General features: G+C 38.4%; 1 protein-coding gene across 1 annotated transcript in view; it reads left to right on the top strand.

Annotated features, from left to right (window-relative positions):
* CAMK4 (calcium/calmodulin dependent protein kinase IV) overlaps positions 1-17,168 on the top strand; it is a 165,026-nt gene that overhangs the window by 60,359 nt on the left and 87,499 nt on the right. Inside the window, exon 2 of the mRNA XM_075078120.1 lies at positions 7,888-7,966. Within this exon, the coding sequence (XP_074934221.1) occupies positions 7,888-7,966 (79 nt within the window). The remainder of the gene's footprint in view (positions 1-7,887; positions 7,967-17,168) is intronic.

Here is a 17,168-nt window from a genome sequence, read left to right as displayed (position 1 = left end):
ACAGCAGCAGCAGCATTTTATTTCTCTGTCTGTAGCCAGGCCCACCCTGCTGAAAGATTAGCAGATGGACCATGTCAGAACTTAGCGATTTTCACTGGAGGTGCAATACATGTATATTTAAACACCTTGGTATTACCTTTCAAAAAGGCCAGTATGCCACTTCTTAAGAAGTCGGTCTAACTTGACTTCCCCAAAGAACTCAAATGAAAGAACAATGCATCACTTGGAAGTCAATTTCTCAGATAATCATGTTCCTGACACAGACTGGCACAAAAATTGTATTTTAACAAGAAGGTGAGTTTTTTCCTCAGGGCAATAATTTGGAAAATTAGCTGGAAGCAGTTGGAATTCAATTGGTCCACTCTTCTACCTCCTTTTCTTTGCTCTCCCTGTTTCATTGAACTGCCTAAACATGAGCAGGTAAGCACTTTTCTGTCCCTGAAAAGAGAAAAGCAGTCTCAAAGGAAACTCAATTCTAAATAAAATATTCAAAATAATTTTCTGGATCTATTGGACTGCAAAAGCTTCATGTTGAAATATTAACCTGACACTATTACAAGTGCATTTTCAGCCAACTTTCAGCTGCAAGTATTTTTCAGAGTTGGTAGGAAAGAAATTGGTTTTCCTACTGAGAACCCCCCTGCTGTTTTAGAAATACAGTTGTTCTTATGTGCCGTCCAACCCAATTTTTTGAAGGGGCTAAAGAAAAATGAGAAAAAGCGAATGTATTTTCTATACATTTTTCTTCCATGGTGCTATATGAAGTGCTCTGATCTTCACCTTGTGCCTGCATTTCAGCAGTCTTACTTGAAGCTTTGTTCAGGAACCAGCTTTCTGGAAGTTGAGTTACACCAAGGAGAGCAACGCACACACAGTAAAGCAGTAACCTCAGAAATGCAATGTACTTTGAATTTTGCTTCCATGTTCTCAAATTAAGGTCTGAGATAATGATTCTTTCTCTTTTAGTAAGTCTGGGTCAGCTGTATTCTTCCATTCAATGAAAGGCAGGGAAACCAGATTCATCAAAATGCTTTAAGATACGCGGTGTTGGTGGTCTGTTTCTGGTCCTTCATGTTTACCCACCAGCTAAACAGAGAATTAAGAAGTAGTATTTTCGGTGGGGGAAACAATCTAATGTTAACACAGATATTACAGAAAGCAGTTTATTTAACCCCTCACTGAACGCCTGTGGTTTTAAAAGGGAATAATGCCAGGTGTAATGAAGCATTTAGAATCCTTGTGGGATGGAGGTCTTTCTCTATAAATTTCCTGCAGTACTTGTGGGAGGAGCCCCACTGGAAGCTAGTGAGAAATGTGCTGCTGCAGTCCCAGAAGGAATTAGCAGCTACTGGTCCAACCACTGCAGCAGAGGTGGCCTGGACTGCTGCCTTTCAAGTAGCATTTCACCAGGCAATCTAGCCTACAACTAAAGGATTGCAGTTCTACAAATTGTTATCTGTGGAAGTTACAGGTTCAAGAATATTGGCATGCACCAGTTTTATTATCATCATTTATTTAAAAACAGTGTATGTCCTTTGTTGGAAATGTGCTTATGTAAGGCTCCTTTTGTTTGTCTGCTGAATGCAGTGAAGGCTGAATACTGAAAATATCTTGTTGGTCTATTGCATTGCCTTTGCTGGCCAGCCTGAACAGGGATCGCTTGCTACAAAGTCCTTTCACATCAAATATTAGGAAATCAACACAGCAGTTAAAAGTCTAAGAATCAAAATCTGAAAAGGTATGGATGTTTTTCTTGTCAAAATCATACCAGACAGAACTCTGGAATGCAACTGAATTAGCTTTCCCTTCCAGAAATGTGTATGTCTCTTCCATCAGCCTTGCCTTCTTCAAAGATTATTTTTATTCCATATAGAATGTGGGAGTTCAAGGATTTTTTTTGCCCTTCGTTGTGTTCATTTTGTGAAGTTTTACATTCTTTTTACAAGTTTTGAAATAATGAAGCGGAAGGGAGGACTGCAGTTGCGCACAATTGCCTGCAAGTCTTGTATATGTAGATATTGATGTTTAGAAGAAGCTTTTAGATCAGATTTGAATAATTTAAGAATTGTTTGTAAGTTGACTGTAGAAAGAAAGTTTGTTTTGATACACTTTCACATGAAATGCAAGTTGTGACAATTTCCAAATTTAAATGCATGTACTTTTTTAAATGAAGGCAATAGTAGTAATGCTATGGAATATGAATTTTTAAAATTCAATTTTCATTTGTGTAAATGAAAATAGCTTTGGTAATGATTTTTTTTGTTCTGTCCAGTTTTTAACTTGAAACAGGGCATTTAATTTTCAAGTCTAGGAACAGTAAATTCATTCCTTACAAGAATCCATTTTGACCTTCTAGTGTTTATACAAGAAGGAGTGAATTAATGCATTTTAACTTTATGCTTCTGTAAATTGTACAAACAAATCAGTTTATTGCAACCAATACTGGCCTTTAATATGTTACTGCCATTTCAACAGCATAGATTTCTGTCACTCTGTCTTAGGTACAGTTTTCTTCGGACCATTCATTCTTTCACCTGATTTGTTTGGACAAACTAGATTGTGTTATCGTTCTTTGACTGCATGAAGCACAAGTAATTTATTTTTCAAAAATCAATTCAGAACTTAAGGAATTTAATGCAAATGAAATTTACAGGAGGTTACCTTGAAGACTGTATTTGTACTGAGTTGATTCAAAATGTAGTATAAAACCCGGGATGAATGGGCATGGTATGGAGATTCTGACCTACTTTTGAAAGGACCAATTTTCCTACTTCCAGTGAAAACACTGCCAGTGACTCTTTCTTTATTTTATTATAAAAACTGTAGCTCTAGGAATTCACCTTTCCTACCTACCTGTGACCAAATGGTCTGGCTGTGTTTCATTTTGGTTCCTGTTCCTGTTTCAGACGCAGAAGCTTTTTGTGGGTGTGTGGGAGAAAAGACTTTTTCCAACCTGGCTCAAATTCTGTGTCTTTTCTTGCCTTGGCTTTTCTCTCCCTGCCAGTCTCCACCACGCGTCCAGCCTGATCCTGCAAATTCCATTTTCTCCTTTATTTGCAAATTCTGATCACTTCCACCTCCTTAACACCCCTCCTGGGTGTCCCTGCCTTCCTCCTGTCTATGCTGACACCGCTATTTCTGACTGTGTGTGCTTGAAGTGTGACCATGCCTTTTCTCTCGGCTTCACAGTCTGGACTCCTTAGCACAGGCAGAGTGCTATGGTGATGTCACCCAATCTCTAAAACAGTGTCCTTCTAAAATAAATTGTGAATTCAGTAACACCTGAGGATAATAATAAGAAAAATAATCCAGATTGCTCAACAAAGTGTATTTTAAGGGGGGCAAAAAGTTTTACATATATATGTTTAATATTTTGAAAACATTTTTCAAATTTGTATGGAAAACAACATGCATGCAGAGATCTGTAATTGAATTTTAGTTTAATTTCACATACTAAGTGGCACTTTCAAGACTAAATTTTTCATGCAATCATTGGACTAATGGCTGAGTGAGGTTATCACGTTACTGAAGTATTTGTACTGCAGGAAAACTAGTCTGTGCTAATACTGAGTTGCTTGTGTAGCAGCTGTGATACACTCTATGCACAGGATGTCATGAGGTTTCTCATGAGTTGTCATTGTGCGCATTGTAGGTGATAGAAGATGGAAGTCAGTGTTTTTATTGTCCATTATATCCAAGTAGTTAAGATCTATACATTATTTTTATGTTTTCTGTAAGTTCAAAACTGGATATAGAAACATATTTGTGTAGTAAAGCATATACCATACATAGTAAAGTGGTTTGCATTTTTTTTTAAATTCTTTAACATGTTTGCAGTTATACGTGGGCTTTTAAAAATAAATCGTTAACACAATCTTAAGCAGCTTTCCAGACAGAAACACATATGTCAATAAAAGAGAATGACAATGTTTTCAACAATGTAGGGATTCTAATTTTTACTGTTCTCTAACTTGGCCAACTTTATATTTCAAGAATATGCCTTTTTTCTTATTATTCCAGACAGCTTCAAATAATTTATGTTTTGAGTTCAGGCAGCCTGTTCTAGGCAGACGTGCAAAAAATCAACAGGTTGGTGCTCCTTTAAAACTAATTTTCTTCAAAAGTAAATAAGTGCATGCACACTTACATACACCAATATATATAATAAAATATTTCATATAAATGTAAGTGTATATGCATATGCATATATATGCATATGCAAAGATAGATATGTATGTATGAATGTAAATAAGTGTTCACCAACTATAAAGAGGGAAGAGCTGGCAGGATCAGTTCTAAATATGCCAACACAGTTTAGTGAGTAATCTTATGGTTGGACTTACCTGGAGTATGGGAGACTTAATTTCTGGTTTCTAGTCTGAATTGGGAATGGGCTGCTTGTCAATCACACACTGCGATGTACTTCTGCGAGTGGTTATTAGCTGCCTGGGCTTAGGGTCCTTTCAGTTTCTTCTGTTGAAACTGTTCATGCTGTAGGATTAAATATTCCCTGGTGTTGGTATCTGCTGCTTATCAAGTAAGTGCCTTAACTATTGAGTATAGATGATCTCTTTCTATAGCACCATTAATATTTATCATTCAGATCAAGTGGAACACCATTTGCAGAGAATGGGACAGTGAGAGGCTGGTGGTCTGTCTATCTGGCTAAAAATTTCATGCCTGTTGAAAGTGGCATGTTGCCACAACATATTTGGTTTCTGCATATTTGTGTTTTCTCACCCAATGTATCAGTGAAATGTTTAGTTGATACAAATTCCAGACCAGGTTCCGAGGGCCCAATTGATGGCAGTCAAGGTTGGATGTCAAAAAAGTTAGGATAAGGGTAAGAGGTTACAATTAGCAGCTCTGAACTTTTCAAATGCACATGAGATTTTTGCAGCTGAAGCTTCCCACTGCTCTTTGGTGATGAAAGCTTGAATCGCTCCAACTATATTAGTGACTTTCTAGGTCATACAGGCTCAGGAAAGCTGTGTGTGCTGATTCACCAGAGGGGTCACTGAGCTCCAGCAGGAAGCCAAAATAAGGAAGGTAAAATGCCCTTATGTGCACAAAGGAGTTCTGTTTGCACATTTACATTAAGACCCATAGGCTGCTTCCCCCCCCCCCCCTTTTTTTTTTTTTAAATGAGAAGAAGCAAAGAAATACTGTTGTTGCCAGAGACACGAGGAGTCAGGTCTGTACTAGTAATGGTTGTCTGCTAAGCTTTGCACTGCACGTAGTGTATGCAGGTTGCCATCCTGTTTCTGAATCCTGGTGCTGGTTTCTAGCATGGAAGAAGAAGGCAGTGTTAGCTTTTAGCTCAGTGATCTCTTTTCTGGCTGGTGGGAACATGTCTGTCAGAGCTGGGTATAGGCATATAAACCAAAAGAGAACTCTCTGAAAGTATTCCCAAGTCTTGTGATATCTTCTCATATTTTTTTTCCCCAAATTAAGACTCCAGAGACATGCTGTCAGAAATCTTTACAATAGGGAAGAATTTCTAAACTGGTCCCTCTGTGTTTTGAATGGTGACTAATAAGCCTGATCGCAAACTGCTCATCTGGACATGCCTTCAAAAATTCCTGTCTCTCCAGGCTGTCATATGCCTCTTTTGAGGACTATGCTGCCCCTCTTCCAGCTTTGGGTACAGTCAAATGTCCTGCTAAAGGCAGTGCCATGCTACTCCTGCTGGCGTAGCTGTCCATCTCGTCACTAAGCCAGTTCTGTTAAATCATCAGAGTTGTTCTAGTGGCTAAGTTTTTATTCATGTGGAAGACTTTGCAGGGCCAGTTTACAAACTGGTAAAGCAAGCACTGATAGTAGCATTACTGAGAGACAGTGACTGCCCTCCATCACTGCAGCAGCAGTGAACATCTGGAGATATGCACAGGAATGGTAATCTATTTATTTGGATCATCAGCTGCACAGTTTATCTAAGTGTCCCCTTAACCAAATAAAATAATTTCTAGGTTTGCTGCCTACTTAGTAAGAGCATGTGTAGACTAATGAATTTAATGTTTATATTGCACTCTGAATATGTGAAGCAGCACAAGAATGATTTGGGGTTTATGCAGTGACTTCCCCATTACAGTGTGGTAGAAAATACTGGAGATAGAAACCTTATCACAGCAGGTCATTAGAATTTTATCTTTTAACATTTTTGGTTGTACTTAAAAGATGTGAGGGGATTTTTAAAGTGGTGTATTTTTTTCTTCTTGCTAAATGGAGCCTTTTGAGACTTGGCCAAGGAAAGATCTAATTAAAAACATGTAATGGTTCTGGGAGCCACTGAGGCTTGCAGTACTCCCACACATTTATCAATACATAGTTATGAGAGACAAATCTTTTTAGCATTTGAGATGAAGTGAAGATTATTTTTTTGTTTGATGCACCCAAGCCCTCAGATGATTGAGCTGTGTAACCCTTGCCATAGGTGACCTTTCCTGATGTAGTCGTCTTTCTGAAATAAATCTTCTCAATCAAATGCCAGTTCTTGTGCCCACTCATGTACTCATAAAAATATGGACACGTCTATTCAGAGCATTATCTGGCACCTGTGCCTGTGCTGAGGAGGGAGAAGTGCAGATCACGCATGGTGGTTTTGTACAGCAGCGCACCCAGAATAATAAAACCTGTGTCACAACTATATTCACATAGTCAGATATGGCTATGCCATTGCATTGATTAAGAGAAAGCTGCTTGTGTCATTCTACAGCTCATGGTCATCTCCTGTAGACATACTGAGGTGGATTTTTTCTGGTTCAGAGAGATCTGCAGGGCGATTTGGTGTGTGGTATATATGAAATCCTTTCACTGCAGAGTGGCTGTATGCAGTTCTGCAATGTATTTTATTTGGGAAGTCATGTATGATAATGGCAGTCCCCTCTAGCTTAAAAATCTTCAGCTATTTGGAAGTGCTGAATCTTAGAGTGGGTGACAAATCTCCTGAGGACAGGAGGCTTCCAAAAATGCCTTAAATCCAGTGCTGTCAGATAACACTTCAGTGCATCCATTTTGATGGTGGCTGACACTGGGTTGCTCAGTGGCATCTAGAAGTAAATGTGGTAGAACTTAAATGTATCAGAATTGTAACCATTAGGGTTTTGCCAGAGGTTTTTCTTCTCTTTAGATGCCTTCCTTGACGGTAACAAGTAGAGCACAGCAAGTAATCTCAGCAGCTGAGTCTGCCTCTAGAGACTGTCTAGCCCAACCTCCCACTCAGAGAAGTGCCTTCCAATTAGCAGAGCCATAATTTTATGTTATTAGCACATTCAAGTGAGTATGCCTTGAAGGCAACCAGAAGATGTAAGCCCAGTTCAGTTTTGCTGTGAACAAGCTCCACCAGTTTCCACTGAGTTAACCAGAAGTGCTGCTCGCTCCATGTGGTGCCAAATTCAGCTGTTGGGGCAACTGGGCAGGAAGCAGCACAATAGTTGCCTCTTCTTCCCTGACTCACTCCCCATTACTGCTGTCAACAATAATTGCAACTAACTGTTGGAAATGGGTTTTCTTAAGAAGGACAAGATATGTCGTCACAGATCTGGGGCTAGATTATGTTCCTTGCTACCCTGCGGAAACCTCCAGGATGTGTCAGGAGCCAGAAAAGGTGTGACCAAGAGGCAGCTTGAGCTCTCGCAAGTTCTGTTGGCTGAATAACTGCTGAAGTTCACCAGTTCAACAGAGAGCAGTTTTTACACTGTTCTTTTATTTTTCTTTTGTTGCGTCTGTGGGGGAAAAAGAGGTGGTTTTGCCCAAACTGGGAGCAGTGGAAAATGTAGTTTCAGCTAGGCAACTCTGTTTATTGATAAATTGAAAGAGGCGTATGTACAACTATTCTTTCTTTTTTTTTTTTTTTTGTTTTGTTTTGTTTTGTTTTTTTTAATTTAGTGGGGCTACATCCATTGTCTACAGATGCAGGCAGAAAGGGACCCAGAAACCTTACGCCATCAAAATGTTGAAGAAGACAGTAAGTTGTTTTGTTTTGCTTTGCTTTGCTTTGGGATATGTTTGGGACTTTCTCTGTTTTTTTTTCAGTGCAGTTTCTTTGTGTGGGGGAAATGGGCTAGATTAAGTACCCCACTAAGCTTGTATTTTCTGTGACCAAGCTTCTTCTGCTCCTCATTGTTAAAACAGCTTTTAGGGGTAACAGTACTCTGTTGGGAATGCCTTATCCCCACAAATCTTCCATGTGCCTTCATCTGATGTTGTCTGTATAGACTTAGATTTGGGCAAAACATTTTAGACAAAAATGTCTTTTTCTTTCAAAATAGAAGATAAGCAGGTACTGAATCATTTAAATGCTCTGTGATTTCATTTTTCTTCAATACATTCTTTTGCTGAAAAAATATTCCATTATGTATTTTTTTCAGAAACTGATTAAAACACCAATTCAAAAATTAAATATTTTGTGGAGGTTTTCTCCCCCCTACAAAATTGCAAAAGAACCAGTTGAGAAATCACTTATTTTTAGAGCTCCATATATGTCACACTTCTACCACAGCTATTTTTGTGTGTGTCACATAATAGATGGTGGAAAGCGTGAGGAGACTAGAGAGGAAAAGCTAGTAATGGATTGAGAGACTTCAAGCAGAAAGAGAGCATAGGGGATAGAGTAGGGCAGTTCCTGTTCCTAAAAGGGGAAGAGAAATTTGAGAGGAAGCAAGCAAGCTGTGAGGCATGGACATGGTTTTTATTCATGAGTGGTTTTGATTCAGTGTATTCCAGTGTTAAATCATACATTATTCCATAAAGTTCAGGAATGTTCACATGTAGCAACATAATGATGGGTGGGTAGGCGTAAACATATCTAAATGCTGGATTAACTGGTGGTCTCTGTGCAAGAAATAATGAGTGGGTTCCACATGAGTAAAATGTTGGCATTAATTTGTCATCTTTGAAAGTAAGCCAAAGTTTAAACTGGCACAGAAATTGAGTTGTGTGTGCTGCTTTTGAATTTGCATCTGGTGCATCAGAGGAAGCAGAGCATGTGAAGAGCTTGCATTGCTGCAGCCTACACTCTGTCTTTCCTATGGAAATGCAGAGAACTTAGTTTTTATCAGTTCTTTATGCCAATAATTCCCATAAAGTTTTATGAATATAATTTCTTAAAATTCTCATTCAGAAATGCACTAGGAAGAACGATATTACTTATAAATAGTTCTTCGCCTTTTTTTTTTTTTTTTGGCGTTTGTGGAGATTAATTCATGTTCACAATGGCAGGATTAGTACTGGATCCATCTATTTGAGTCTGAAACTATTCAACTTAGACTTTTGGCGGACTTTTGTAGCACAGATTTTTTTAAAGAGTATAGGAAAAAATGGCAAGCAAGAAGAATATAAGAATATTGTTACATAAATTGTTTGCACAGTAGCAATAACTTGGTTTAGTGCAACCTTGATTATATTAGCAGTGTGGTTAAACACTTCATGCAACCGAGTTGTTCCCAGTGTAATTGATACACTTCAGGATGTTTTGTTATGAGAAAAGTGATTCTACTACACAACTGAGCTTCTTTGTATAATTGAGGTGATGGGAGGTGATACTGTAGGGATGTGCCACTGCTTGTGTCTGTGTGCCATGAGCTACTGTGGCTCCATTCCAATTTGGAGATGTAATTGTTATTACAGAGACAGAACTGTGTGTTACTGTGCTCCCACAGCAAGAGGCCTGATCTTTGCTCAGAGTATCTCTGTGTAAAAACAACCAAGTGTGGCCAAATCATATACTAAAATGTTGATTGGCTTAAGTTTCCTGTTGGCTTTTTTTAAACAGTTAAAAAAACCCAGATGACAGTTCAATAGTGGAGGAAAAGTGGTGGGAGAAAAAGAGGAGAGCCTATGACTGTTTGCTTTTGATGCAGAGTCCCATTTCTTCAATTCCCTTTCTTAACTGAACATAAGGTAGCTCTGAAGGGCACAGGAAATCAGAAGACAAAGGAAGATGGCAAAAGAGCAAATACTTTGATTTTTTCACTCAAGCTGACTGACTTTAAACACTGCACCAAACAAGACTAACTGGCTGAGGAAGGGTGTCTATAAAAATAGGGTGAGGGTCAGGGAGAGCATGGTCCAGCTTGTTCTGGAAGTGCTAGCGAATGATGTGTGATTAGGAGTCTGGTGGCTGACTGGGAGCTCCAGATTTGTAAATGCTGATCTGTACTGTAATTTGAAGTAAAGCATTAGAAATTATTACTTTTGTCCCATGGGAACAGCTCAGACAAGAAATGATCCTTTTGGATTGAAGTAGTGTGCTAGGAACAGACTGCAAGAAACATAAAATGCCTGTCAGTGTTCTTTTCATTTAAATAATAGGAGGTGGGTTTTTGTTTTTTTTTTTCCTTCCTAACAAATGCATTCTCATTTAAGAGCAAATAAAATTTTGGGCAAGACATATCAGTCAGTTCTGAGGATACACACTTGTGGAGAGACGTGAGTTCTTAGGAGATTCTGTAATTAGTATTTCTTCACCATCTAGCTTAATAAGATAGTATTCTTATATTATTTGCTCAGTTCTGTTTGTTTTTTTTCTGATTGCTAGTTAAGCCAAAAAGAGAAACAGGAGAAAATATGTTTATACAAGCCTCTTTTTGTCAATAATATTTTATGAATAGTATATAATAAAATAATATTTTGGGAATATTTTATTTCAGTTTAGAGGTTTAATTGTTCTTAACCATTAATTAAAGTTTTATACAGCTCAAAAAGGAGGAGAAAAATGCTTTTTTGCTGTTTCAAAGCTACTGAAACAGAATGCTTCAGTTCCCTGTTTTGTTTTGGTTTTGTCAAATTCAGCCCAAGTTTAGAAGTAGGTTTGAATCCTTTAAGTTACACTTTTGGTGAATAAAATTTAGTTGAAAAAACACTTCTGGTTCTTACTCATGAAGTGTCTGACTGTCAAGGTTAGGAAACTGGCAGGCAAATTAGGACCATAACTTCCAGAGTGGCTAAAAGACAACTGTTAGAAGGGCTAAAGAGGTCCAAAGAAAAATTAATGGATATATTAGTAGGGAAAAAACTCTCAGATAATGTATAAGAAAACAAATCTGGCATTGTTCTTAGCAGATACAAAAAGAAATATGTTTATAAAGTGACATCTATAGGACAGGTGAATAAGCATGCTAAATTATTGCGTTTGATTTGCTGATCCAACCTTTATGCTCAGTTCCTGAGCATACTGAAATGTAGGATTGTATTATACGCTCATTATTTGATTTTTGTGGTGTTTCGCAGATCTCTTAAATTCCGTACAGGTAGTAAATATAAAGGTTTGAGTCATGTAATTGCTTTGTGGGGAAGTCCATTTCAAGAAACAATTAAGAAGCAAAAGCAGATTGTATAGCACCTCAGAAAAACTCATTAAATGAGCAAAATACAGTGATGAACTTTTACACTTGCAATTGCAAATATGAGGTTGGTTTGCTTTTCACTACACAATTTGCGTCTGCTTGACGAATCATTAAGAAAAATGAAGTATCTTTAGGATACACTTTACAAATATGATTCTTTCTACTCTAAGCTGAGAGTGAAAGAGATTTACAACCAGTCATTCTGGAACAACTGTTGTTGCAAACAACATATATCATGTGGATCATATTGGAAGAACACAGGATTCTTGAAGGGAGCAAATATGTTTATGTGCTATTTATGAAACAAAACCTCTCATATGTAGACCTGGCCTCTTTTTGGTATGTTCTGAGAAAGCTAGGCAGCATATAAACCAGGGCCAGCCTGGAGGTTGTCTCATAGTCTGGGCAGGTGAATGCCTTCCAAAAAACTCGTTCAACCTCTGCCTTAAACTTCCTACCTGAGTCTGGACAAGTTCCTTTAAAAATAGTGAACAGATGGCCTCTGTTCCATGGTTTCTAAATTAAGACACCAAGTGCCTGCCTGTGTTACAGGTCTACCAAGCGCTAGCAACTAACTGAAATAATCTGGGAGCTGCCATTGCAATAAAGAAACATGCTCTGTGTTGCTGAGCTGGGTTGTCTGGAACCTGGGTCTTGGTGTATTCCCAATTCAGTCTGCCATGGGCCGAGGTAATTCTTTTGGTTTCAACTTTCTCATCCATAAAATTGAGATAATACTTGCTTGATTTTCTTCTCAGCAATGCTTTGAAGGGGTAGCCTGGTTAATATTCCTAGGTTTTAGTTGATAGGTACTGTCCCCTAAGAATGATTAAGTATTATGAAATATTAGGCCCTTTGTGTCTCAGTCAAGGCAGCATGCAAATACAGAGACTGTTTTGGAGAATTCTCATTTTGATTTCATTTTTTTCATGTGTAGGCATCCTTCCTCACAGGGTTTCTGATGCTTAACTAATACTTCCTCAGTACTTTAATTAAAACCAGTGTTTATGAAGCAGCATTCTTCTTGCAGGCTGGTTGATGTTCAAAATCAGACAACCATTCAGACACATTAACTTTTTCTCAGATCAGAAACAGAGCAACAGTTTTGAAGCAATGCATATGCTAGAAATAGTTGTGCTGGGATTAATCTAATTGTACTGATCAGTTAAACAATTTGAGAACAGCAAATAGTTTATGTCTGTGGAGGAATGTGGGCAGATATAAAGGTAACAGCCTTCCCTCCTGGACGAATGGGATTGGATATCTAGAGTTACGGTGTGAAGGCTGCATGGTGCTTGGTTGCTGACTGGGGTTAAACCACGACAGTATCTTACTGCAGAAAAAAAAAAATCTTTCAGTTCACTCTCATTTTGTAGGGTATTTATGTAAAATTAACTTTCTTGTTCTTCTTTAGACACCATGTATTTGGTGGATTTAACGTTTACTTAAAAGCCCTTTCTTTTGGAAAGTAGTGAGGCAGACTGTGGAAGCCAGATTCCCCTTATATATGAAGGAAAACTGGATATAAGCAGTTTTTTCTTTATTCAAAATCATTTTGACTGAAATATTCTTTTCGTCTTTTGGAAGAAACATAACAGCGTGAAATGCACATGAATGAGATGATGACATGGATGACTAAAAATGAGCAAACCAGTAAAAAGAAAGTAATCTACATATATAATAGCTAGTAGTGCAGATGGAGTGGTAATTAAGAAATTACCATTTCCAAATAATTACCAAGCAATGGCATGTGTGGTGTGTGTATGTGTATGTGTGAATGAAAACAGAAGAGAATGTGTGAGCTAGCTGACAAAAATGCACCTTTTTAATGGTGAGTACTGATGTGTAGTTGTCCGTTCTCATGTAGACTTACATATGATACTTTTCTTTTTCCTTTTTGAAAATCTTGAAAAAAATCAGACCATGACATATTAATACAATGTATATTTGTGAGGAAAATTTGTGAGAAAAAGTTTACCTTAAATTTACATATATATGTAAATATAATCCAAACATTTATAATCTGGAGAAAGAAGAATACTGTCATAGCGCTTCAGACAAATTGGAGTATTGTGTCAGGCTCTCGCTTTCTCCATGTACTAGGTATGTCTGCTAAACTTCTTCACTCTCAGATTTCAGTCCAATAAGAGTACTGACAATTACTGCACCACAGGAGGAGAGGAGTGGGGGTGGGGGTGGGTAGAGAAGGGGGGAGAGAGTGTCTTATTATAAAATCTATAGAGAAACAGGCATATGGAGGCAGGAGGCACTCAAATTGTAAAACCCGTAAGTCCACAGGAAATTATAATTTCATAGCTACAAACATACATCTTTTTCTCCAAAAGCTAATAAAAGACCGATTTAGGAATTCTGACTACCTTCAAGGGTGACACACAGTCCCCACCCCCGCCAAGGCACTTGCCTTCTCAATCAGTCGGGAAGGCTCAACCACAAGCAGCACTCCCCCAAGAAAACGGACCAAACATTTGCATGAGCCTCTTGATTACCACTTGTTGTTTAGCCCCCATCAGCAAATAAATACTACAGAGCCGCTCGCTCGCTCCTCCCACCCCAGTGGGATAGGGGTGAGAATCGGAAGAGCAAAAGTGAGGAAACTCATGGGTTGAGATAAAGACAGTTTAATAGGTAAAGCAAAAGCCCCACACACAAGCAAAGCAAAACAAGGAATTCATTCACTACTTCCCATGGGCAGGCAGGTGTTCAGCCATCTCCAGGAAAGCAGGGCTCCATCACACGTAGTGGTTACTTGGGAAGACAAACACCATAACTCCTAACGTCCCCCCTTCCTTCTTCTTCCCCAGCTTTATATGCTGAGCATGACGTCATATGGTATGGAGTATCCCTTTGGCCAGTTGGGGTCAGCTGTCCTGGCTGTGTCCCCTCCCAGCTTCTTGTGCACCCAGCAGAGCACGGGGAGCTGAAAAGGTCCTTGACCAGTGCCAGCACTACTTAGCAAGAGCCAAAACATCTCCACATTATCACCGCTGTTTCCAGCAAAAATCCAAAACATAGTCCCATACCAGCTACTACAAAGAAATTTAACTCTATCCCAGGTGAAACCAGGACAGATACCAAAAGTTTTTTGCTTTAGAAGATATGAAGTCAGCCACCAGTTAGTGAAAATTGAAATTTTACTGAAAAATAGCTTTGTAATATGCTGGTTTAGTCCTTGGAAAGCAAAAAGTGTATTTTGTCTGTATTGACAGGACATCATTCAGAAAAGGAAAAAATCCCATTCTGCAATTGAAAAAAGCCTGTCCTACATACATGAAGTTATTTAACAAGTCATCTGCATTCCAATGTATTATATTATATCACATTGTACTGCAGGTGATGTGTAAAAATCACTTAACATAGAACTGTATTTTTACCTGTCACCATTTAGATTGAATGGCTGTGCTCTTCCTAGGTAAGTCATACCTCATGTTAAGATTTTAAGAACAGAGAGTATGTATTATACCTCTTTTTTCCTTGCTCCATTTAATTTATAGGTAATTAGCTAACACTCATTTCTGGTGTTCACAGCTTATTTTTCAGAAATACAAAGATCACCTAATAAAAGAGGAAGACAAAGCTCAACTCATTATTATGCAGTTCAGGGAAGCTTAACCTACTGTATACATTGGATTGCTGAACAAGTAGTTCTGAGAAACTGAATTATATCCCTTAGATGGTTAATTTAGTAAAAAAAATGAAACAAATGGCACACATGTAGCTTTGAATAATCTAACAGGAACTTTTGTGAAACAATCTGAGTGGCACATTTTCTTCCACCAGTCCATCCATGCACATTTTGCTCCCTTCCTGCCTTCAGTGATTTGTCTTCTCCATGGCTTTAAGCAAGCCTAGAGGAGCTTTGTACGTCTAGGGTGCACAAAAATGTAAAGAGGCAAGACAGGGAGTAGGAATGAATTGTGTTGCTCTGTGAGGATATATTTAATGCCTAAAGCACAGGTGCAACCCTTCAAAAGGGCTAAGTGAAGGTGCAGAGCTAAGTATTAGGCTATCCTGAGATTATAGTCCTCTTTAGAAACCCTTCATTATTTACAGCCTGTTCTTTAACCTGGAGACATGCCTTTGATGGAGCTGTACTGCAGTGAAGGCAGGGCTTCTGCAAAGACGAATGGTCTGTGAGGCTTGTGCTGGGGATCCCTGAATGTCGTCTTCCTCTGCATTTTAGGAAGTTGCTGTTTTCAAGAAGCGTATGCTGCAATCCTGTCATCTCAGTTGTGACAGTTACTAGTTTTAGGGGAGATGGATTGAGCTCATTCTATGCTGTTGAGCAAAGAATTAAGGGAAAACTGAATGCCCAAAAAATGAAGAGGGCAAGAGGTAAGAAACCTCAGTGTTCCAATGCTAGCAGTTCGGCTGTTGGAATAAAACAGGAACAGTGTACAACTCAGAACACAGCATCCTGGCCACTCCTCTGGCCTGAAATAGAGTTCTCTGTAGCCCCTCAGAGAGGCAAATCTAACTGAGGTCTATAAGAGAGAAAATTTATTTTACCAAGAGCTCCATAATCAGGATGTACTCACTTGACAAACTGGTTACACTGGTGTATTTAAATATAAATAAGGTGGTCTCCTTTTGCATTATGTCCTTTAAAAGAAAGACCAACCACATATAGGAAGGAATGGAAAAGCAAAGGTGGAAATAAACACAGCAGCTGTGTAAGTGGCACAACCACTGTGTTCTGGTTACAGGAGCTTCTTTGAGTAATCGTGAAGCCAGCATCACTGTCTGATCTCCATGAGTTACATCACCTGGTCAGAGCATCTCTTAAGACTGGAACTAAGGTGCAACTTTTTAAGCTGAATATCATGACAGTTGCTGGCTGTAGGACTAGTGTGTATGGGCAAGGCTCATCCCAAATTTTTGCCAAACTAAACTTGATCTCTGCTTGAACCAGTTAAGGGCAAAAAAATCCCCAAAACCTGCAAAACCTGAATAAATAAAAAATAACTAATTACATGTTTTCCTACAAATATAAAAAAAACCTGCCCCACTTTCTTTGTTACTCCTCCCCCTTCGTTTTAAGCAGCCTTCAAATACTCCTGTTTGTTTCCAACAAGCTATTCCATTATACTGTGCATATATTGAATAAGCAGATGCTTGAAATTCCAACTGGGCTTGTTTTCAGTAGTTGTAGTTGAAACCAGCTGGAACCATTTCTATAAGTAATAAGAACAGCATAAATAAGATAGTTTGTTTTGTATTTCAGTCCTATGGTATTCAAGTCACGCTCATTTACACTTTTTTTCAGAGAATTCTGATTACAAATTTATTTTAGAGTTGCAAAGACTACATGATATGCTAACTTCTGAGGACCTCAGTAATATCTCAGTACTCTCAGGAATATTAGCCTGCAGAAATTTAGATTTTGTCTGCAAGATGCACAACACACATATAGGTTTTAGCTCTTTATTCACTGATAAGAGAAGAGTACTACAAAAATAAATAGCATGATAATACAGGTTTCTGGATTCAGTGGCAAACATAGTAGATATAGGATTTGAATGTAAAAATATGAGAAAATACAAAGTCAAAAGGACTCTGTGATGTGGCTTTCAGGAATTTGTGGGAAAAGTCCTCATTCCTGCAGATGATCTACAAATGAGAAGCCAAAAATCTGTTAATAGGAACTCCAGGAAAATTAATTATTTCACTATTGTAACTAATTTCAGTTATTCTTTCTGGGCCATTACTGTGTTACAACTGCAACACCACAGTGAGAAAATACATTAGCATTGCCATGTTTTATGGATGAGGAACACATGAGGTACTGAGGCTAGGAGCCAGATC

This window comes from Phalacrocorax aristotelis, chromosome Z (assembly GCF_949628215.1).
Source record: "Phalacrocorax aristotelis chromosome Z, bGulAri2.1, whole genome shotgun sequence".
Classification (NCBI taxonomy): domain Eukaryota; kingdom Metazoa; phylum Chordata; class Aves; order Suliformes; family Phalacrocoracidae; genus Phalacrocorax; species Phalacrocorax aristotelis.
Note: the sequence above shows the minus strand (reverse complement) of the source record. Positions and strands in the feature narration are given on the sequence as shown.